At 35.0% G+C, this 24,773-nt stretch overlaps 3 protein-coding genes across 5 annotated transcripts in view; all 3 read left to right on the top strand.

Moving 5' to 3' along the window:
* The window catches only part of LOC114874280 (1-phosphatidylinositol 4,5-bisphosphate phosphodiesterase epsilon-1-like), an 85,430-nt gene extending 67,236 nt beyond the window's left edge, over positions 1-18,194 (top strand). For 2 of the 3 annotated variants that reach the window (XM_046284968.1, XM_046284969.1), the window contains exons 8-20: positions 138-353; positions 1,546-1,773; positions 3,769-4,226; positions 4,881-5,166; positions 5,329-5,561; positions 5,930-6,225; positions 6,302-6,528; positions 6,721-6,948; positions 7,650-7,874; positions 8,581-8,884; positions 9,697-10,051; positions 10,909-11,232; positions 11,315-18,194. In XM_046284968.1, the coding sequence (XP_046140924.1) occupies positions 138-353; positions 1,546-1,773; positions 3,769-4,226; positions 4,881-5,166; positions 5,329-5,561; positions 5,930-6,225; positions 6,302-6,528; positions 6,721-6,948; positions 7,650-7,874; positions 8,581-8,884; positions 9,697-10,051; positions 10,909-11,232; positions 11,315-12,818 (4,884 nt within the window). In that variant the 3' untranslated portion in view covers positions 12,819-18,194. The remainder of the gene's footprint in view (positions 1-137; positions 354-1,545; positions 1,774-3,768; positions 4,227-4,880; positions 5,167-5,328; positions 5,562-5,929; positions 6,226-6,301; positions 6,529-6,720; positions 6,949-7,649; positions 7,875-8,580; positions 8,885-9,696; positions 10,052-10,908; positions 11,233-11,314) is intronic. The other variant, XM_029183442.2, reaches the window with a different exon arrangement.
* Positions 18,195-20,712: 2,518 nt separating this feature from the next.
* Positions 20,713-22,708, top strand: LOC114874287 (N-acetylneuraminate lyase-like). The gene is made up of 8 exons (XM_029183456.2): positions 20,713-20,785; positions 21,252-21,313; positions 21,389-21,465; positions 21,541-21,686; positions 21,798-21,966; positions 22,061-22,206; positions 22,283-22,454; positions 22,523-22,708. Exons 1-8 carry the CDS (start codon positions 20,780-20,782, stop codon positions 22,672-22,674), a joined length of 930 nt encoding a protein of 309 aa, XP_029039289.2. The 5' UTR covers positions 20,713-20,779; the 3' UTR covers positions 22,675-22,708.
* Positions 22,709-23,039: 331 nt separating this feature from the next.
* The window catches only part of LOC114874312 (N-acetylneuraminate lyase B-like), a 64,157-nt gene continuing 62,423 nt past the window's right edge, over positions 23,040-24,773 (top strand). Inside the window, exons 1-7 of the mRNA XM_029183490.2 lie at positions 23,040-23,320; positions 23,413-23,474; positions 23,568-23,644; positions 23,717-23,862; positions 24,092-24,260; positions 24,340-24,485; positions 24,566-24,737. Coding sequence (XP_029039323.1) covers positions 23,315-23,320; positions 23,413-23,474; positions 23,568-23,644; positions 23,717-23,862; positions 24,092-24,260; positions 24,340-24,485; positions 24,566-24,737 — 778 coding nt within the window. The 5' untranslated portion in view covers positions 23,040-23,314. The remainder of the gene's footprint in view (positions 23,321-23,412; positions 23,475-23,567; positions 23,645-23,716; positions 23,863-24,091; positions 24,261-24,339; positions 24,486-24,565; positions 24,738-24,773) is intronic.

Genomic DNA, 24,773 nt, shown 5'->3' with positions numbered 1-24,773 from the left:
AAAACTCTGATTTGTTTAAAAATATTTAAAAATCCGAAACATTTAGAAGACTGCTGTGTTATCGAGAGAAAAATGTCTTTCATGTAAATGCAATAATTCTGTGGAAGAAGGTATATGTAAGAAATTATTTGTTGTAGCCCCAACACGAATACAAAGACAACCATGAGTCGCCTCGTAGCAGCAGCAAAGATAGCGATACCGAAACCGCGTTGTCTTCAGGGCAAACCGCAAAGATTGCTATCGACAGTAGCACGGAATCGCCGACTGAATGGAACACAAGAAATAGTTCCTTGAAGAAGCACGAGAACCGCGACACCCATTTCGTCCTTGAGAAGGTTGCCGAATTTCATAAGGTAAAATCAATTTCCTATCAATCAAACTTGATTACCTCGAAGATTATTAAACAGATATTAATTTTTCGTCGAAAAGTTGAATTAATGAAACCCTCTTTATTCCTTCGGCGAGCTACCATAAGCCTTCTCAGACTCTTAAATCCCTTTTTGTTAACATTCTGTACAGAGAGCGAGGTATCTAAAGTAGCACACTTAAATATTTCATGAACTGAACAAAGTATCAAAACATGTTCCATAGAGAAGTTTTACGGCTGTTTGACGAATACACCTCGGTAGCTGTAGTATTTGTTATTAACAGAGGGATAGGGATCCGATGATGATCCATTTTAATGTTATTTCAAAATAAAATTGAAATGATCTCGAAGATAAAGAGGTAAAGGAATCGCGAGCTTGAAATAAAATCAGAGCAAATTCAACGATGATTTAAATTTCATTTGTCTTCCATTCTGCGTTTATATTTTAATTTAGAGAAAGATAAAACGCACAAAATGTTGAAATTAAGTTTACAAGTTTTACCCCTTTTGCCCGGCCAGATATAATTAGGTCAGTAAAGCAGACTTTGTTACGTACAAGAATAATCAGAATAAAAAGTTGTGCGAAATAAAAGCAAAATGTGTTTTTAGTACCAGTATAATAAATCTGAGCTGATAGATTTATTTTCGAAAAGTGTGTTTCCAAGAAATACGTGTTAAACGTGGTTAAATCGATTTCGATAAAAGTTTGAAAATTATAGCATCTATTTTGTTTTTGTTTTTTTTTCCAAAGTTTCGAAAAATTGGGTAAAATAGGTCAAGACGTTACCACTTCGCTCTCAATATTTACGCTCCACTTCAGAACAGTGGCTGGTCTTTACGGTCATGTAGGTGAAGAACGATTCACACGGTGAATTACATTTTCTCGAATCGTTTCTAAACGTGAAATCTACCGCAAAAATGTATTCCCATTTCCGATGGTAGCTAATAAACGTTAGGAGAGCAATAAAAATTGGTGTTTGCATTATTAAACATTAGGCAGTTAAATACACGGTAAATCCAGACGCAAAGCCAGATTTCACGTAATTCTTGACAGGTAAAGTTGATTCGTGAATTATAAAAGCTTCGTTTCACGGATATTCAAAGCACCGTGCATAATTCATCCAGTCTGGTACCGAAATATTTCTAAATATTCATGAAGTAACCGTATTTGCGTCTAGCACCGACATGCTCGAGGCAGAGACGCGACAACTGGTTCCCTCCATCGTACTCTGAGTATTCATACGACCGCGATCGAGCAAACTTACATGGCCGAAGAATGCGACGAGAACGACTATCATCTCGATCTCGATTCGTACAGACCTGTGCAACCGATCCCCATCGATCATGGGGTTGCCTTGTTTCCCGTTGCTGCTCCGCATTCTGGAATGGATCTGCATCTGCTACAGGTAAATGGTCATTTTGCAGCGATTAATATAAATTCGTATCCCCTCGATTTTTTTTTTTGATTTTTTTTTTATTGAGATAAATATACCATTAACAAAGAAAATTTATCAGCCCGAAAATTAAAAAATATTAAGTGAAGCTAATAAGAAAATATTACATAGTTAAGGTAACATATAATTATCGATCCCTATGTGATGATTCTGAATCCTCGGATGGCGGACCATGGAGAAAGACCTGATTTTATTTTAATCAATTTCCAGTTAAATCTATCATTTTTAAACGAAAGAGTTTCATATATTGGAACAGTAATTTTTAAAGGAACAGTGTATGGCTTAAAAAATAAAATAGGGGCTCTCTCCATGGTCCGCCATCCGAGGGTTAAGAACCCTATTACATTAATGGTATTTGAAAATAGAGAATCTCTAAGCGAATACATATTAACAGACGATGTCGAAGAATGAAAATGATCGCATCATCTGAATTCCCATCACGAGCGTGGTGAGGTTTATACAGATACATCTATGGTACAAACCTTGAAAAGGAGCGTACATAAAGACACGACCTTACCCTCGGATGATTTCGAAATATTAATATCCTAGCGTCCAGCTATGTACTTTCATAGTTGCTGGCCGTGCCATGGTACTAAGATAAAAGGCATCGTCGTCGGTGTAGTTCTCCTGCACTTCAAAAGGATTTCAAAGAGCCAACCTTACCATGCTACTTTAGGTATATTTCGTGGAAATTCGCGGGAAAGAGATAGAGCGAGTGGTCGAGATCGAGAAGCAAGCGAGGAGGGTAGACAGAAATGAAAAGGATTAAAACTGGAAGACGTTGAGGAAAGGGGTTAGGAAAACAAAACCGGGTCGCCCTTTAGAATAGAATGTTGTTTTATTAATTGGTACCTTGTAGAAATCTCGAAGAGAGGGAACGAAACATCGTGACTTATAATATTATTAAGAAAACAGGACAAGATTAAAGTAGCCCTAATTTATTGTCGATAGAAATAGTCCACTTTTGGATCGATTAATTATTAAATCGTTTCTTATTTAAGTCAATATTTTAACCGATATATCGCTGAAGCAATTAAAGCTGTATTAAGATGCAACTGCATACAGGTGCATCAGACTGCGTTAGTGGCTCTTTAATATTGTAACCGGAAGCTGTCTTTACTCTTTCATAACGCGAGTCAAAGTGGCATAGCGTCCACGAAAATGCAGTAAAGCATGCATAAAACGGACGCGTGATTTCACATACAGCTGATAGATCACTGTGAGCATCCGTTGAGTGGCCGTCTTTCAGTGCATCCTCAATTAACGTGTCAATGTATCGACAAAGATAAATAATTTCACGTAAATGCCCGTATCTCGCTTGTATACTTTTATAAACGTTCACAGAGGCTGCACTTACGATCGACCATATAAACATGCTTCTGACTGCATTAGAAGTTCCATCAACATTATAAACACAGCCACGATGTGTGCTACTTTCGACCGTACGTTGTGCATCCGCACGATTTTGGTGCACCGCAATTGCACAGATACCACTAAAACGATCTTAATGGCCCCGGGATTGCAGCTTGTCTAATAGTATGGAAAGATTTTCACGATTCTTCGTGCTTTCGTTACGTTCTTTGAGTCACGTACCGACGTATTTGTGCTTTGAAGTTTTATTTATTTGGTATTAAAGGAATACCAAAATTTTAAGATTTCAGAATTTCAGAATTTCGGTACTTCAGGATTTTAAAATTTCCAAATTTCAGATTTTCTACTTTTTGGTATCCCAAAATTCTGAATATCAAAAATTTCAGAATTCTAAAATTCGAAAATTTTCATATATCAAAATTTAAAAATTGAAAAGTTCTGTGAGATTCTAAAATTCCCAAATTTTCAAATATCAAAATTCGAAAATTCGAAGATTCAAGAGTTCTAAAATCTTCAAATTCCGAAATACCATATTTTCAAAGTTCGAAGATTTCCAAACGTCTAATTTTGCATTAGGTGCTGCATCACGGGACAACATTGGTGCACTGGGACTGCGAAGGAGGTACTACGAGGACAGCTTTGGTATTCGCACGAGTGGATCGTGCTTGCGGTACCTTCGTCTGGGAGAAGCCTCCCTGGAGTCCGTTGAAAACTGCTCAGCTCGGCGGCGCCGCCCTCACAGAATTCTCGTTAACTGCCAATCCAGAGGACACGGTACCGGCTGGTTTATTAGGGAAATATGCGAATCAACAAACGGATTGCGCTTCCGTGACGCTGGATGAAGGATTTCTAGACCTAAGCTCCGTAAAAGAAGTTATGATCGGTTGTTGTGATCGGGACAGAGATGCCGACCTCCGAAGCATTTGCAAGAGGTACGGTCTACCGGGCTCCGATTCGTGCATCGGCCTCATGTACGGCTCCAGTCTGCCGGATAATCGACTGATCTTTCTACTTTGCCCGCCTGCTCTCTGCAAGTAAGTAGTACAATCGACGATTCCTCTTCCTTCTTACGTTAAGCCAGTGTTTCCCAAACTTTTGACATCTGTGTACCCCTTCTTCTGCTCAGTTCGATACAAGGTTCGGTTTAGGAAGGACAGTACGTCCTGGTTTTCCATTTTTTTAATAAAGTTATTTTTTTCACTAAAGATCATCTTAGCAACCTGCTTCCCACATATCCTCAACGTGTATATTACGGTAGGGTGAGTTTTATAATTACACTTTTGTACATCTAACGAAAATATTAAGAGTATTGAAATTCCTTGCAATATTTCATGAGAAATTCAGTTTAGGTTTTCTTGTTGGTCGAGATGTAGTAGCAACAGATCAGCGAAATGGTACGCTCGTTATTTTCCAGAGAATATACTGTTACGACAGACCTTTATCCAACAGGACTACGTTAGCTTGCAAGTCGTGCGGAGAATAGCTGTCTTGTCGAGTCTATATAAATTGTCTACTATAGTATTGTTAAAAGTAAACATCTCCCTATTGAAAAAGTTATTCCTACAAGGTAACACAGTAAGCAGTTACAGTTTCAATATTTCTTACATATCGAGCGGTGTTTTTCGATTAGAATTTATTTCTGATAGGATCAATCAACCCTTAACGAGGACTCTGATTGTTTGTTTCAGAATTTGGTACATGGGTCTTTGTTGGATATTGCGAGGTCTGAAACGGCAACAGCAACTAACAGATCGTAGATCGCGATGGTTAAAAGAAAAATATCTTCAGCTTTATTTTGAAGAAGGCTGTCTCGACCCAATGACAGCGGACGCGATTAGGGCTTTTGGTGGTCGCGATTGGTCCACGACTGAAAGTATAGGAACCCTTTCGCCGACCAGTAGCAGCACACTTCGCAAACGAAACGTTAAAGGGAAGAAAACGAAATCCATTGGCAATATTCATGCATTAACAAAGGTTAGTATACATTTGTAATTCACGATATACGTATCCTCTTGGGTTACTAAATGTTATACCGCGAGATAAATCCGTGAGCTATTCGAATGAATTTCTCATGCAAATTCATTGGATACTAAACAATTCACGATGTCTTGATTCAGTAATTAACGCTTGAATTAGAGCGGAGAACTTGGTTGTTTAACACAGGATTTGAGCCTAAAGTATGACTCCTCATTCTCGGATGGAGGTTTATCAACGGCCCCTCTACGGCATATTACGGGTAGCAGAGAATCTTTGACGAGAATTATACCAGCATCCCCACGGTGCAGTAGAGATCGAGTTCCTCCAAGGAGTCCTCCCGGTTCTGCCGAACGTATTATTAGTTCCAACTTGCCTTACTCCAGCTTCCAGAGGTAGGTATTCCAATAATTCTCGATACTCCAAGAAATACAAACAGAAGTAACAGAAATTAAATCCTGAATAAAATAACTGACCTCGAATTCTTAGCAATTTTTAATCATTTTTACTGCAGTCGTCATTATTTTTCAATAAAACTTTTATATGCGAAATCTGTTCGCATCTTATTAACTCTTAAACGACGGACCAGAGAGAGAGCCCCAATTTTAATTTAACTTTATATTATATTTTCTAAAGTTTACATTGTTTTTCTCTTTTCTTTAAAAATGATATTTTGTAAATTTGAGCCTCAGAATCCGCTGTAGAAGGGTTAAACGATCAAACAGAAGGATATAAATTTCTCTTTTCCACGATATGTTCGCAGCCTACTGTGCGTCGCCAAAGACAAGGATAAGAATGGATCCGGGATGTTAGGTGGTATGGAAGCACCTTCGCAAGTAAAAGCACGCACCGCTTCCATAATGTACGCAACTCAGTTAAACTTCGTCGAGTTCGTCGCGTTGTTCCGCTCGTTCAGCCTGAGGGCCAGGAAGGATTTGCGCGACCTATTCGGCCAACTAGCGATCACTTGTCGCAGTCAGAGCGACGGTTCTTTGAGAGACTTCAACATACGGCCGCCTGTGTTAAGGCAAACCAGCGACGCAACCCCCCAACGAATCGGTCAGTTTTGCACGAATTTAATTAAATGGTAAATAAATTTAATCGAAAAGTTGGAAATTCGAATATTCTGTAACAGGTCTTTTGACGAGGAACAACTCGATCGACTGTCACGAATACAAAACTAGCAGTAATCTTCAAAAAAAGCAAGTTTTCGACGCTGTGGCTGCTGCCAGTATCGTTAACAATTGTTCCGGCGTTGACACCTCGAAGTCGCAAGTTATCACCCTGGCAACGTTTACAAAATTTCTGGAATCGCGGCAGCAAGAAAAATTGACCGACGAAGAGATCAAAGCACTCGTTAAGGTAAACGAATATCTTTTGTACAATCGATCCATTTCGATAGAAGTACGGTATCTTCGGCAATCAGTTCGAAGTTGTACGTGCAATAATTAGGGGACTATGTCATTATCCTCAGGTTATGGTTTTGCATCACAATGCGCATACAAAGGTATTGGGGGTAACACAGTGAAGCGGGACGATTTGCTCTGATTTCAGCGACACGAACCGGACCCGGCACTACGTACACAATGGTGTTTGTCTTTCGAGGGCTTTGCACGGTACATGATGGACAAGGACAATTATGCTTTCCCAAACGAGTATGCCACACCGTCCGAGACTGAAATGCAACAGCCATTGTCCCAGTATTACATCGCCAGCTCCCATAACACTTATTTAACTGGTCATCAGCTCAAAGGGGAATCTTCGGTGCAGCTGTACTCGCAGGTGACCAGAACCATTCTTTTTTTTACGTTCAATAGTTGCTGTACAGTTCTCGCAGAAATGTTTCACATAATAGATTTATAGAAATTTTACTCATTTACGATTTTATTGCTATATATGTATATAAAAAAACTTAAATAATTTTTTTTAAAGCAGATGTTGGTTTTTAATAGAATTATAAAATGTATAGAAATACTAATTCCTTCCCCTTCCCACTCCTTAGTTCCAAAAATCCATATGTGCTATACCTATTTTGACGAATGTGAGTCCGGCAATCTAGTGTTAATACTGCAAAGTTAATAAATTGATTTAGTTTTCATTTATATTTGTCTGTATTTATAATTTTTAAACGAAAGAATCGTTTTTATAGGAACAGTGTAAAATTTAGTAGATGAAAATAATATGAGATACAAAGTTTAATTAAAATTGGGGCTCTCTCCATGGTCTGTCATCCGAGGGTTAATCGTTAATTCAATTATTATATTAAAATTTCATTTTTGAATAATATTTTTACAAAGAAAAATGTTTCATTTTTAAGAACTAAAGTAACATTATAAAAGACAGGACTTCTTCTTTTATGAAAACTTCAGGTTCTTAACATACATTAATTATATAGTCTTTATAGAAAATTTCCTAGAATTTTCAAGCACCTTTTGTAATTTGTGATACAATATACTTCACGTGACGCGAAGATCGTTTTGTAGGTGCTACTAACAGGGTGTAGATGCGTGGAACTCGATTGCTGGGACGGCGATGATGGGTCTCCCGTTATTTACCATGGTCACACCTTCACTACGAAGATACCATTTCGCTCGGTCGTCGAAGCGATTGATAGAAGTGCTTTCGTGAGCTCTCCATACCCTGTGATTCTCTCTATTGAGAATCATTGCTCTCAGAGTCAACAGGCTCGGATGGCCCAAATATTTCAAGTACGTCATATTTCGTTGTACATACCTTTCAAATACTCTGTTAATGATACTCCATTACGTAAAGCAATCTGCCAAATAATTACAAAGTTGATCCATTCCATTACACAGGCCTGCGAAATTGAAGTTTTTGAAAAATACAAGAGAATTAGATTTTTATGTTATTTGGTGTGCTAATTTCGAAAATGACATCCATTCTTTTCTATTACGTCAGGATTTTTTGTAAAATCGATATCGATATTTTTGCTAAAATCCTATCTGGCAACAGTGGTTTTTATCCATTTAAATCTATGTAAAATAAATAAATCGATCCTTGGTGAGGCAAATTGATTTTTCAGCAATCGAACCAAGATAGTGATGAGATAAGAATTCAGAGGGGTATTCTGTAGGTTTTACTACTACACGGTAGAATGATGGTCAGGCAGGGAGGGAAGAAATTCAAGAAATTTTTTATAATAGTAAATGTTCATAAAAATCCAAGTAAAATTGAATTTTTCAAGAAAACGTGAGGTGATAGAAATTTTTCATTATTTTTTTTAAATCTGCACCAAAAAATACATAAAGTTCAGCTATCAATTCCCTTGTATTTTTGTCATCGCAGGCCTGTGTTATTAATTTTATTTTTTAATCGAACTTTGGAAATAATAAACTGTATCAAACAATCTTATTAAAAATTTGAAAAAATAAAATTGTATCAATATTGTTGCAGTCCGTTTTTGGAGAAAAGCTCGTGACGAAATTTCTCTTTGAGACCGACTTTGGTGACGATCCCCAGCTGCCATCGCCATCGCAATTGCGCTATCGAATATTGATAAAAAATAAAAAACTAGTGGTGGATCCTGCCGGTCCTCTGGCACACGCTCCCCTGAGTCATCGTGGAAAAATGCTGATGTCCGATCGTGCATCATCCATGAAACAAATGCGTACCGACGTAAACAGCGCTTCCGTCGTTGAATATTTCAGCGAGGACGAAGACGACGAGGAGGACGACGACGAGGACGACAACATCGACGGTAATTCTTATCATTATTTATTCTCCTGAACTACTCTCTTACCTTTTTATTAATGATTAAAGTTTATATTTGAAATTAACATTCAATATTTGCATGAAACTTAAAAAATTATTTAAAATTGCTTTTTTAAATTTTAACGACCTCTTATTATTTTCTAAATTTAGTTATGATCTCATATTGATTTCATAAACATAAATTAATAAGGATATAACGTAAGAAAAAACAATACACTATTCAACGCAAACTTTAGTTACTTCGGTAGCGTTAAAACTCTTGTGTTCCTAATCTTTTTCAAGCCATGGCTTAACCCAAATGCCCGATCGTATTATTTCATCCGTTCTAATTGCTTCTTATCTCTTCATTTATTGATCGCGAACTTCAATTATATCCTTTGCAAACAGTCGAAGGCAATTTTGCTGCACTTTAATTAACCTCTATACCGTGTGTACGTTTGCAAGAGTAAATACCTCGACAACGGCTGATAAAAATTTCAATTGCCCGTACTGATTCCATCAATAATAATTGTTTGCAGCTATTTTTCGAAGTCCACAAATATTACAACAGTATTTCACCCCAGTTTTATATTTTATGTCTTCATTAAAGAAAATGTTCAGCCGATCATTTGAAAGACTTAATTTCTGCAGCACTGTTTGCTTAATAATTAACAATGGCAATATAAATAATGAAATCTGTTAATAAAGTCGTTAGGATAATCGGGAAAGGAAGTTTACAAAGTGATCAACCGCTATTGAGAGAAAATGAACTAATTACTAAATTAACGAGGGATCTGACGCGAAACTTTTACCTTTCAGATAACTCGATTTCCAGTTACGAAAGGTACTTGGGTGGAACTCAGGTGCCGCATGGCCGATTAAAGTCCGATTCTGCGGTCGACGATAAGTCACAGAAGCAGAGTAGCCAAATTGCCAAGGAACTCTCGGACTTGGTGATTTACCTGCAAGCCATTAAATTCCGTGGATTGAACATGACGCCAGGAACCACCGCAACCGGAAAGGTGCGCCATCAACCGCATACTGGACCAGTTCAGAGGCATAGTATTGCTGGTATAGGAGCTACAAGCATAGGTGCGCCATCAGGCTCGCCGCAGTCTCTATCAACTTCGGCGTCCCTGGCAAGTGGTGGCAGCAATATTGAAAACCTATTCAGGTTGGTTTTTTCTTATTAATCATATTCGATACAAACAACATTTTTCATAGAGATACAGTGGTACCCCGGTATACGTCTGCTTTGGAATACGTCCTGTTTGGACGTGACAAATCAATTTTTTGAGTGAATTTTGCGTCATTTTTAAATAATTATCTCAAAGGAAAAATTAAATTAATAATCAATTATATTCGGACTGACTGATCATACAAGTAAGAATATCATATAACAAACTATAACAGCAAAACAGGAGGCAATAAAATTTATTCCATTTGGTTTGGTAATTTAGAATCTATCATTAGGTTACCTTTATATTTTACAAATTGATTATGTTAAATAAACTAGTGAATATTTTTTATAAACTTCTAGGAAATTGTTTAAATGCTATTCATGACATAAGCAGTGTTTAAATTATTTTACAACCCCATTAATGTAGGTATAATATCAATAGGTCCTATTCGGTATAAGTCCAAACATCAGGAACGGATTAAGGTCGTATACCGAGATACTGCTGTATTTTACAAATACCTTACAATAGATAGGTAGAATAAAATAATATTATATTTTAAACAAAAATCAGAACAATATGCACCATATTCGAGCCTTAATGCCATTCCATAGTTCATTCGTATTCTGCACCCGTTCACTGTAAGGTCATCCTATCAATATGCAACGAGGAGCAGTTCCGAATGATGCAGAAAATTATGCAAAGTGTAAAAGTTTCAAAATTTTATTGCTTCGCTTGAAAAATGGATCTTTGAAAAAATTTTCCCTTTCGAACTAGAGGTTTCTGATGTCCTTCAAGTTTCAATATATTATACAGCAGACTTACTCGGTTTACGTTTATGAAAATACTTCAGGTCCACTCGTGGAGTTCCGGCATGCTTCCAGTGTTCATCGTTGAACGAAAGTACAGCGAAAAAGATCTGTAGGAAACAACCCTTAGGAGTTGTCGCTCACGCTGAAACTCAATTAATCCGAACATATCCGGCCGGAATGCGTATAGACTCGACGAACTTCAATCCCGTAATATTTTGGGCCTTTGGGATTCAAATGGTAGCATTAAATTATCAAACTGACGACGCTGGATTAAACTTGAACGCCGCCATGTTCGAGCAAAGTGGACAATGCGGATATGTGAGAAAACCTTCGGTTATGTGGGACAAATGTCATATGATGTACAGGTACGAAACCCTATTCGATCTTTCATTTTTCAAAAGATATTAATATTAAAATTTTCATTGAAATTATAAAATTAATTTTCAGACGTTTCAATCCTTGGGATAAGGAGTTCGATGGGTTACATTCGGCACACCTGACGCTCTCGATCATCTCCGGCCAATACGTATCACCGGCGAACTTCGTCGCCAGCACCTACGTCGAGATCGAGCTAGTCGGCATCCCGATCGATTGTGCCAAGCATAAAACAAAAGTGATACAGAACAACGCGTTGAATCCGATTTGGAACGAGAAATTTTGTTTCCAAGTGATGTTCAAGGACCTCGCCTTCCTGCGTTTCGGCATCGTCGAAGCGAGTTCCCATCATTTGATCGCTCAAAGAGTCATTCCGCTAAAGTGTTTAAGACCGGGGTACAGACACGTGCGTCTACGTTCCTGTAAGAATAAACCTCTAGCATTGTCGACGCTCTTCATCTACTCTCGATTAGAAGAGGAGAGTCTCGATTATAACACCTGCTGCCGCGATCACAAGGAATCCTCGAAGCGTCCATCTTCGGGGAAAGAGCCGGAAAAATTGACCACCGTGGATCCAGGTTTAGGCGGAGTAACCTTGAAAAGAAGGATGTTCTTCCTGATGGTTTATCACGTGATACCCGACGAGCCGTACACTATCCTAAAAGTGACCCAGGAAAGCACGACCCAAGAAGTGATGCTGCAAGCTCTCCAGAAAGCTGGAATCTCCCCGGATCGCGTCGACGAGTACATACTAGTTGAAGAGGTTTCACGCGGTTGGGAAAAACGGGAGAGAGAGGAGTTACCTACTCAACGCGTGTTAGACCCTACGGAACACCCTCTGCAGGCTCAGGCATTGTGGAAAGGACAAGGGCGTTTCCTGTTGAAAAGGGTGGGCGACGATCCCAGCAGTAGAGCCTGGTTAGCTTCCATCAGGAGTACCGCCGGTCACTCGAAACTCGACTCTGAGAGAGACACGTCCACCCATATTTGGGACGAAGCTGACACCTTCTTAGTTTGCATTTATAACGTTTCGCCGGATATACCGTACGCGATTCTGCGGGTGCCCGTGAGCAGTTCCGCTCAGGACGTACTTGCGCAGGCTCTAGTGAAAGCCAGGCGGATGGAGGATCCTATGAAGTTCGCTTTGGTCGAGGAACTGGAATGGGGAGGAACGGGCGCCGTTGGCAGCGGTAATCGTCAATTAAGAGTATTACGAGACGATGAAAATGTTTATAGCACCCAAGCATTCTGGAAGACACTGGGGAGATTCATTCTAAGAGAAAGGGAACAAGCGATACCGAGGCGACATTTGTTACCAGCCACCTTGGACAGGCTGAGTAAAGGCTTCTCCGTCGGCAGATCGGTTTCTCTGCCTGGTTCCAGCAAAGAGAAGGTACCCGTCTCGGAAGCCCTGTCCGATCCCACCTCCAGAGGACTTAGGCATCGTCTACTGATGCCCGGTCGCAGAAGAGAAGTTCATTCCGACGGCGAGGACACGCGCGAGTCCGATATTCTGAACGCGGCTATACATTTGAAGAAGGTGTCTTTACGAAAATTGAGGATGTGGAAGTCATAGTGGCAGTCCCGGGCGACGTCGATATCATCGATCTTCGCCACTCGGAGGAATTAATTAATGATTACGAGTAATCATTGCGATCGAGGTGTAAGGAAAGATATAATTTAGTCGACGTTCTTACCTCGATAACTTCGAAGATCGTTATTGAGAAGTTTCATCGATGATCAACGTCGTGGAACGTTTTGGCATAAGTATAGAAATTACAAATGGACGCCTAACTCGACACTGCTTAAAACACGTCTGATCTTTTAACTCGTCGTTCGAAAGGTAACTGATGTCGGTAAATAGTACAATCGGTTGAAACGGAGTTTGATTGGACGTAAAATCGTGGAGCATGCGGTAAAGCAAAACGAGATGCGTTACGTTCAAACAATCCTGTTAATGCCATCGTTATTTTGTGCGTCGTGTATCGGGCGGATGAATTTAGATCAACAAATCATTGCATATATGCTAGTATACGTACAATTGTTTGCATCATTGAGCACAATAAGCTTAATTCCTATTTAATTTTAAGTTTAGGCAGGAGGATTACGAAAGCTTCCTCGACGATCTCGATTTTCAAGATCATCCACACATTTTTTCTAGTCATTGAACGTACAAATCAAGATTTTATATATGATCTTCGAGGAAATCAGTTCCTTTAAGGAAACTTGGAGTTCTGTCATTTGATGACTCCCAAGGTACAGGTAACTTTCGAATAACAGGATTGCAATAAATAAAAAATCTATCTGATTTTATGAAAATTATTATTTATTGCCAAGTTCTAAAGTTAAATAAAATTTCAAATATATAACAACATTATTGTTATTTTTTTAAATAATTTTTTCAAATCAAATTCTCAATTCGAGAGGTACCTGTATTTCCAAAAAGATACAGAAGTATTTTTTAACCGCGAACTTTATTTTAATTAAATTCGTTCATTTTGTTAACACGAACTTACTTTCCATATTTTTTTATACATATATACATACTTTTTAATCTAAACGATATATTTTAATATACATATATATTTATATTCAACGCATACATTTTATTAAAAAATCATACAAGGGCTTCAGTGAATTCTTCAAAATTACAAAATAGAAAAACCGATTCATTTTAGTTATTAAAGACGAAGCCAAATATCAATTTCTCGTATGAATGTAACTTACGACGGGACCTGATTGCTTTTTATAAACACTTACTTGTCCTTCGAGTAATTAATGCTTGGACTTTAAGTACCTGACTCGTCTGTGAAAATTCCCTTTCATTCTACTCAAATTTCTGCCAATGCATAACAATCATGCAGTCATGAATAACTCAAAAATTATTTATTTCACGAAGAAAATGAATTACAAATTGAAGGAATAAATGTAAAAAATTGATTTTATATTTTTGTTAATTCCATCTGAGAAAAGACTTCGCGTAATGACAATAACCAGTGATCTCTTCAGTTTCTCTTCGAAAATCTCATCTGAAAGGTATCCTTATTTCTAAATGACTGCATGATTTCTTCTCGCAGAAAAAAAGAAACTATTAATTACAAAAAGAAGCGTGAAAGAGAACACGTTAATACATAACATTATTAGTGAAGAAAGAAAAAGAACAAAGTTACTATATGTACTTTCCATTTCTTCTATCAATGATTTATTATCACGCACGAATTAAATACCTGATTATCGGTTCCTCTCACAAATAGCATAAAGAAATTTAAGAATGAATTAAATGTACACGTCTAGTCAAGCTCTATCATCGATACATACTTTGAGGTACACTTCAAGTACGCTGTACTTGAAATTATTTTATGAATACAACGCTGAACTCGTCCATAAACAACAGTATTTTAACAAAACAAAATGAAAATTCTTTAAAACACACGGAGGTTAAGGTTTAGAAGTATGTTACTTGTTGCCGAGAATCTTTAAATGAAAAAAAAAAAAAAAGAAGACAACATTATTTCCATAATCCTGCGACTGCGTAAATTTCGCTAAAGAAAAAAGATATTCATGCTAGTCCATCTGTATTCTACAGAGATATCAATTTATTATTCGTGTGTTACGAAAACGCAGCGCGGGCAATGTTTGTACATAATTATATTATCTTCTCTGTTGTTGTATCAATGATACGATCAGATTTTTCTGTAACGAGGCAAGAGATGTTTAATGCGCGCGAAAGTCTTGCTACTCACAGATCATATTTATTATATATTGTTGATACTGAAGAAAAAATGAATTAGATCGATGTTACTTTTACAGTCGCTGTCCCCTTTATCCCCTTGGACTGTTAAACGAGTTAAACTTGTAGATTATAAATACGAGACCAAGGAGTGTCGATCGTTTATTCGCTTTTAAACACGTTCCAATGGTTTGAAGGACAGTGCACCGCTACTCGGTTTCGATTCTTTTATCGGAGCCTTTTGCCTAATTTTCACGATACAATTCTATGTACGATAGGTACGAACGATTAGCAAGAAAGATAATAAGAAATTTATTACACGCCAACAACGTCACGAACACAAATTACCCTTCGTCTTCCATGGATTTTCTCTTGACGCGTTCGGGTCCGGGATAACAGGTGCAACTATGTTATTGTACTCTGTTAGGGGTAGATTTACCCGAGCCGGACGAAACGCGTTAAGTGTATTTTGTAATTTCAATGAACTTCGACTGACTTTTAAATAATTTCAGAACACATACAGTAAATTGCATAAGTATTTATAGGCTTTCAAATAATTTGAAAAATGATTATTAAAAAGTATTATAATTGTTAATTAAATGCACTTAAAATGCACATAAAATATAAAAATACTAAATGTTATTTATAAAAAACAAATCTCCAATATTTTGTACGAATACTTTTGCAACTCACTGTATGTTATGTGTTCTCCTTTTAAATTGAATATATTTTTATTCAAAAATCTTGTGAAATTTTTATCAGAATTTTATCTAAATTTCTGTTCTTAAACAGAATAAATATATATACGAGATCGTGATTCGTTCAATTTTGTTGTTTAGAATAAATAAATATCTTAAAAGGAGCAATTTTACGATACAGAAAATTATTAATATTATTTTGAGAAATATGTAGGTAGATTCTGTAAAAAATTATTCGTGACGTTATTGAGCTCCATAGTATATTTTTAAATACCACTTCCATTACCATCGATTCCCCCGTTTATTCGAATACATACTAACATATCCTAGGACAAACTATACAAACATTCAACTGAAAATAAGAATAAAGTTGATCAAGTGGGTACAAACAAGATTTGCTCAAAAGTGAAACTCAATAATTGGCGACTGAAAAGAAATTAATAATGAACGTATATCTTTCCTAATTTCGAATAAAAACAATGACTTGAATACAAACAGTATCTTCTTTTTCTCAAATATGGTATACTATTATATGGACCACACGAGACCCAGTCGTGATAATTTTGTATAAATATGAATAAAAGGGTGACAGAAACGTATGGAAAAATTCAAAAAATCTCATTTCCAAAATTTGCAAATTACCTATAAAAATGGAAAATATTTAAAAATAAATAGAGAAACATTCAACACTGCTCCTACATATAAATTTCACTAGCAAATAGTAAGTACAAATAAAATAATGATGACAACACAGAATCATTGCATAAGTAGAGTATCGAATATACGTAATAAAAATACAGAAAGAAATTCGAAAAATACTATGCGTATTATATAAATACTTAGATAATGGACATTTAATTAAGTATTTATATGATATTCAAAAATATGTCAATTCAACGTGTTTAATACCACTTACATTAACTTCCATATCTGAATTTTACTTTATATTTAAGATCATACGATATCATTTCTCGTGGAAAACATAAGACTTTTTATGAATGAATAAATATATCAAGGAAAATCGCATTTATATACCAAAACAGTATTTACGTAGTGTACAGCATTATCGTGGAGCGTTATGTACATACGGGCAAAACAAGGGCTACTAATAACGATAATTAATTGTTATAGTTAATTTCGATGCTCCTTGAGTCTTGGACAAAACCCCCGCATCGAGAATATCATCGACTTATAAAGGACGTCTTTCGAATGGTAGAACAAATAATAAAGAACGGTAGTCTTCGGAACAACGCTGCTGTTCGTTACTAAACTTTCCAAGAGCATTTGCGTCGCAATGAATGACGAAAGAAAATTTGAAATCGTTAGTGTCTAATCATCCACAAAACTTCGACCTTAGACCAATTCGTTTGGGATCGAATTATTTGAATGAAAAATTCTTTCCTACTTTCGCTGATCACAATTTTTTATAAATAATTTTCGAAACTTTCGTTTATTCACACTGAATCGTAACGACGTCAATGCTTGGAAGTCCCTTCTATACAGCTGATTCCGAAACATTTGTTGAAGATATTTATAAGACGAATGCTATTTCGCTAGAATGAAAGATACTATACTTCTTAAAACTTTTGGGACCATACTCATTAAGCATATTTTCGAACGAGCTCTCAAGGGCCATCTGAACGCAAACGATGCAGTATTAAGTTTCTTTTCGTCGATGAAGGTGTTATGGTTGAAGAATGATTCTTACTCGGACGAAGAGAAACGAGACCGAGATCGGTATCGATATTCTATGAGATTTGAAAAGGATATAATCGAGTTCATTCCCTAGAAAAATAGTCCTTGCAATTAGTCCCTTTGTTTAATTAACTAATCCTCAGATCCCCGAATGAAGTAAGCTACAATATTGACAATTAATTAAATATTGTTTGATTCCAACAGTCCTGAACAGTATTAATTATAAAAATCTAAGCCTTAATGCTCGAGCATCCTAAATTATTATTACTATTATTATAATTATTAATTCATTTTAAATGACTCGGAAAAAGTGTTTAGGATCATTAGCATCTCTGGAAGAATGTAAAAGAGAATAAAACGAAACTCGATTATCCTTATTCGATCGAATCGAATTCGAAAAAATAAAACATATGAATTTGTTTGGGTACGAAAGAATCGTATACATTGTATCGATCGGGCATATCCCTATTTGTACATATCCGTGATTTTTCGGTAGCTATTATCATAAAATATGTACGCGTTAACATGTAAACGATACACTTATGAATAAACTATACGCATCGATGCGTACACGTATGTCTGTATGTGAGAATGTATCTTTGCATGGATATGTATATACAGCATACTGATGCATGCATGCGTCTAGATGTACTTAATGATTCGATAACAATCAGTAGTTATATATCATTTATTAGGTTGAAAAATGAATTCACACACGCAGCGCCGGATTAAGGGGAGGTCTAAGAGGGGATACATCCCCTGGCTCCACCATTTACTATGTCAAAAAATATTGAAATAAAATTTTCTTTACTGTTGCTCTTTTCCTTTACGATTATATGTTATTTAATTTTATTTAAAATTTTCCAACCAAGGAAACTTGAAAGTTTTAACAGCTACGAGCCCCAACAATTTTTATCTAAAATTCTAAACAATGTAATCTTTTGAAATAATTATGAAAATTTTCTGTTTCTATTTGAAACCTGCACGACGTGTATAATAAGATTTATTAGTATCGTTCGTATTTCAATTATTATAATAATTAAAGGATAATTAAGTAAAGGAATAATTTGAAATCGGTATTGTTGTCGAATCAAGCCGTATTATATTTTCAACAACTATGAATGATGTGCTGCACTTTTGTACGGGGCGCGATCCAGTCGAAGAAAATTAAAAAAATCATATTAATAATAAAGAAAAGAAATTAATAGGAGAAAACAGTTTAAGAAAACGTTTCTGCTGCTTGACTAGGCTGGCCTGGTCATGGCAGCTGATCTATCTAACTAAACTACATATACGAAATGTCTTTTTCATAAGTGTGAATTTTATGATATACATACATACATTAACGTATATGTATTTATTAATCTTGTGCATACATACATACATACACGCGAGTGTAAATGTATGTATGTGAAAGTTAACGTGATTCGTTTCTATCGCATTCTCATCGACAGCTTTTTAGTCATTACATTACAAGTCATTAAATAGATAATGGATTTGTTAAATCTTCGACGAATAATGGTAACGTAACCAGCTGGAAGAAGTGACTCCAAAAATGCATTGAAACTGATCCTTCTTATAGATAATTTTCAGTATTTTCCTTTGTCATTTATGTGAGGAGAATGTATCTTTATCATGCGTCTAAAACATTTCACGATATAATTTCTTATTATTATGAGAAGTTTATAACATATTCAACACCATCATAGATCCACTAATGAAATTTTGTAAGAAAAATTTCTTTTTCTATATTTTCGAATAGGAAAACAAAAATATTAACATCTCTTCCTTTACTTTTCTTTGACTATTTCATTGAAATTGTTATTAGAGAACAATAATTATTTTGTAAATTTTGTAATATCTTAAACACATATGTATCAAAACGATTTTTCCAATACACATTCTGAGCAGGTGCCAAAATAAAAAATTGAAAAGAGATAAAGATTTAAATTCATATTGTTATCCTACTCTGTATATATATATATATATCACTTTTTATATTTTCAACTTATCGTCAAAAATAAACTGTTTCAACTTCTGAAATATTCGAGTATTATTTTTATAATTTTCTTTGTTAAAAGGAAAAGAACTATAACTTCTGGTTACGTCACCACTTAGTATTTATTGTAGCGTTCTTACATAAGCGTTGACACTGCATTAGATAATAAAAACATTGGAATATACAAATATATAAAACACAACAGTCACACGAAAACACGTCGATCTTTGATAAAAAATATAAATTGTAATCAAAGTTAATCTTGTGCCATAATTTTAATCTGTAATCAATAAATTCGTCAATTCTATTCGAAGGCATTTTGCTTGAATATTTGAGTTTTTGAAATGTTAATCAGTTCATAATTGATATTATTATGTAATTATAGTCTTAGAATATTTATGTCGCTTTCAAGAGCTTAGTTAATTAAAATTTTTTTATGTCAATATTTATTTCAATAATGATACCAGTATTGCTGTAATTGTTGGTTCCTCTAATTATAAGTATATTTATTTATAAAAATTCGCAAATTTTTCCAAAACGGAGCTCGACGTACGTTCAGATAAAGGCAAATGAGAAAGAAATAATAATTATAACGATAATATTAACGCTAATGGCGAAAAGATACGTTAGAAAGATTAAACTATAAACGAATATATTTATTTGAAGGAAATGTGGCCAAACGGAGCCGAACACTATTATAAGTAGTTATTATCATGTTCACCGTGACATTTCGTCCGGTATGTTGCGCGAAAAGTACGAAGGTAGAAGAAATAAATAATATAAAAACGAACGATTCTTTTACTAATACGAGCCAATGTGTTGTAGCATGAATTTCGTTATACTTAAGTACTTAAATAAATTAAGAAAAGGAGATTGTACGAGTAGAGGATAATTACATACATAGAATTCTCTTTGGCGTTATTATGTGAACTCCCTCGGGTAGTCTTCATTCTTGTTTTAAGGAACAAAGATACACGTAATACAAATAAAAGAAAATGAAAAAAACGGTACACATAATCCCCCATAAAAAAAGGCGTATGGTCTTCTTAAAACTTATACATATACATATATAATTTATGACTACGGTACTGTGTTAATATATCATCGGCATTGTTGAAGGAAAAACTCTACATGTAAATAAATATAAAAAACATTTTTATAAATAACCGTGACAGCTTTTGTATTAACCTTTCCTTAAGATGTCGATTAATCACGTTTATTATCATTAACAGTGCTTTTTGTTGAATATTATTAATGTCAAAAGTGGAAAGTTGAAGAAACAGTAATCATGCAATGTGTAATGTTTGATACGCGGAGGAGACAATCTTATCAGAGCCGCGGTAAAAATATTCCTCTCCCGGAGAGTTTATCCAGTACACAAATTAGTTCTTCGAGAGTTCACCTCGTATTCCACCATGCCGGTACGTATGATCGTATTAAGTAAAAATTTAAATTAGTAAAAATAGATCGATTCTTTATTTCAAATACTTTATCATTTTCTACTTGAAAAATAAAATACGAAAACGAAATTTATTGATCAGATGGTATTATTATGGATTATTATGATATGATACGATATGATATGATATGATGTTATAATTTATCTTCAATGAATTATTATATTAAACTATAATATACCTATTATATTAAATTAAATTAATATCTATTATAAATAGAACATATTTTCATTGGAACATCAATAAAGAAAAAAATAATGATAAACTCTTATGTACATGAATTATCTTGTTTTCATTGATGTTTACGATAAGCAGATTTCTCTATCTAAAACCACATAGTCAGTAAATACGAAAGTTTAAGCTTCATTTTAACAGCATTGTAAAACATGGAATATTTTAAATAACAAATTCAATTAATTTTTAATTACAGAAAGTACCGTACACGTTTAAAGGACTCATCGTCCCGGTGTTTACACCGTTTAATAATGACAGGTAAATGTCAGTAAAATTAATATTTATTTTTTATAATCTTCTTGAATAATTTCATTTGTAATTTCTTTATTCTAGCACAAAGAGTTTAAACTTGTCGATCATACCACAATATGCAAGTTATTTAGCCTCGAAGAAGATCACTGGAGTTCTTAGTAAGCAAAAATGATATCTGTAAAAGAATTCTTGCACTTAATATTATTTATAAAATGATTTATAATTACTCATAGTAAATGGAACAACTGGAGAAGGAACATCACTGAATCTAAACGAAAGGAAATTAGTTGCTGAAGCATGGGCAAACGCTGTAAAAGCAACAAAGCAACATTTGATGATTCAAGTAGGAGGTGCACCATTTCCTGATGTTCTTGAACTCGTAAGTAAATAATCAAATTTTACATAATAAATGCAAAATGTGAATCTCCAATATTCGTTTAACTCGTGACTTTTTCCCTGATAATTATCATTTACAAAATTTCTTTTTAAGGCAAAACATGCTGAAAGCATTAAAGCGGATTCTATACTCTGTTTACCGGAATTGTATTTCAAACCAACAACATCAGAGCAATTAACAGAATATCTGAAATTAGTTGGCTCTGCAGCTCCCAATACACCACTCCTCTATTACCATATTCCAATGTTCACCAATGTTAATGGTAAGCTAATCGATATAATTATTTTGAAATTTGCGCTAAGTCGTGTTATGATTAACAGAAATAAGAGGTATAACCAAAAATGAATTTCTTTCAGTGCATATGGGACAATTCCTTGAATCCCTTGGCGAAGCAGTTCCAACTTTCGTGGGAATCAAATTTACAAGTGCTAACTTAGAAGAAGGTGCCCAGGCATTAAATGCTAGTAATAAAAAATACGTCATTTTTCTTGGAAATGATCAGGTATATTTTATAGGAATTTTGATACAACCTTTCTCAGTTGCCTGGGATATTCTCTATATTTTTATTTTATTTTAAGTTAATAAGCGCTGCCTGTGCGCTTGGAATGGATTCGGTCATAGCAACAGGTATAAATATGTTGCCAGAACTTCTACTCGAAACTTTTAACGAAGGAAAAGCCGGAAATATGTTGAAAGCGAAAGAAAAGCAAGAACGATTGACAAAAGCTGTGATGGCTATATCAAAACATGGTAAAAATGATTAAATATTCTTCTTTCGTTTAAATGACGAATTTGTGAATTATAATTTTTAATTTTAGGTAACTGGGTAGAGACTATGAAGGTAGCAATGCCTTTATTAACGAATATCAAGCCTGGACCTACACGTGCACCCTTGAAAACGTTACCTCCCCAAATTACATCAGCGATAGCGAAAGATTTACACACTTTAGGATTTCAAGTGAAACTATAATTATGTAAAAAAATAAACAGAAACTATGTTTGATCTTTTCTTCGATTATTGAAATTTCAATTTATTGTTATACAGAATATTAAAAAATACCCTGAAGACCTCTATACCGCTTGATAGATCACGAAAAATCGAAGTGAAAAGTTCTGTACCATTTTTCGATGGGATCAGTAGTTTAGGCACATTTCGTTGTTGAAAATTGAAAAATTTTCCTTTCATTCCCTTCCTTTTTTACTTTCATATGAAACATGATAGTATTTAATTAAGTTAAACGTAATTAATTCTTGCAGTTGTTGCTAATCTATGCAATTAATGCGGCATTAAACTCCTATCAAGCACGCGATATCGCGTAATTGGACCTTCAGCGGTTGACGACATCGAATCATATGGTAGCGAAAGTGTTAAAGGTGGTGGGATACGTGATATGTCACATCCCACCATACTGTCGCCAAATGAAGAAAGTTGTTCGCATAAGATTATTAGCTTCGCAAGTGTTTAAGTTTAAAACTTTAAGTCATGCACGGTGTACTGTTTGATATATAATTAAAACAATCTTATCGAAGTGACAGTAAAAATATTCCTCTCCGAACAATTTTATACAGTACACAAATTACATCGTCACAAGTTCAATTCGCACTCCACGATGCCGGTACGTAGAATTGCATGCGTATACTAATTAATTTCAATTATTGAAAAATCGAGTTCATTTCATTTTCAAATTTGATTAATTTCTAATTCCAGAAAGTACCGTTCACGTTTAGAGGTCTCATTACCCCGGTGTTTTCGCCGTTTAATAATGACAGGTAAGTAATTTTCTTAACACCTAATCGGTAAAATTAATATTTATTCTTTATAATCTTGTTTGAATGATGTCACTTGGAGTTTCTTTATTTTAGCTCAAGGAGTTTAAATTTGTCAATTATACCTCAATATGCCAGCTATTTAGCCTCGAAGAAGGTCACCGGAGTCCTTGGTAAGCAAAAATGATATGTACAAGTAAACTTTGCGTTTAAAAAAACGCAATATTATTTATAATTCTTAATAGTAAATGGAACAACTGGAGAGGGACCATCTATGTCTACAAGTGAAAGGAAGCTGGTCGCAGAAGCATGGTCGAACGCTGTGAAAACAACAAAACAACATTTAATGGTTCAAGTAGGAGGTGCACCTCTTCCCGATGTTCTTGAACTCGTACGTAAAAAATATTTAACAAAAAATAGAACACTACAAAAAATGAATTTTAAAAAAATCATGAACAGTCCCGTTTTTTACAATCACCGAATCAATTATTCTAATTATTAAACCTATTAGTAAATTTCAAAATTAAATTTATAGCGCCTGTCATAATTAGCCATCGAGATTAATTGTAATAAAGTGACAGTAACTTTGATTATTGCTGTTTATAAAATTTCTTTTTAAGGCAAAGCATGCTGAAAGTATTAAAGCGGATTCCATACTCTGTCTACCGGAATTATATTTCAAACCATCAACATTTGAACAATTGACTGAATACTTAAAATTAGTTGGCTCCACAGCTCCAAATACGCCGCTTCTCTATTACCACATGCCAACGCTTACTAACGTTACCGGTAATTTTGAAGTTTTTAAGTTTACAAAGTGAAAGCTATGATATGTAATGTGTATTCATAGAAATGATCATTTTTTCAGTACATATGCCAAAATTCCTTGAATACGTTGACGGAAAAATTCCAAACTTCGTGGGTATAAAATTCACAAGTGCTAATTTAGAAGAAGGTGCTCAGGCACTACATGTTCATGACAAGAAATACGCAGTGTTCCTCGGAATTAATCAGGTTAAATTTGCCCATTATTTCATTAAAAGTATTTTTTCTTGAAAGTTTGTTTCAACGCAATCACACATTACCTGTTTTAGGTAATAAGCGCAGCTTGCGCATTAGGAATGGATTCAATTATAGCAACAAGCTCAAATATCCTGCCAGAACTTGTACTCGAAATTTTAAATGAGGGAACAGCCGGAAATATGTTGAAAGCAAAAGCAAAACAAGAACAATTGACAAAGGCCCTAATGGCTATATCGAGACATGGTAAAAAAAATGGTAAATTATTATATTGAAATCATA

The sequence above is a fragment of the Osmia bicornis genome, chromosome 3 (assembly GCF_907164935.1).
Source record: "Osmia bicornis bicornis chromosome 3, iOsmBic2.1, whole genome shotgun sequence".
Classification (NCBI taxonomy): Eukaryota; Metazoa; Arthropoda; class Insecta; order Hymenoptera; family Megachilidae; genus Osmia; species Osmia bicornis.
Note: the sequence above shows the minus strand (reverse complement) of the source record. Positions and strands in the feature narration are given on the sequence as shown.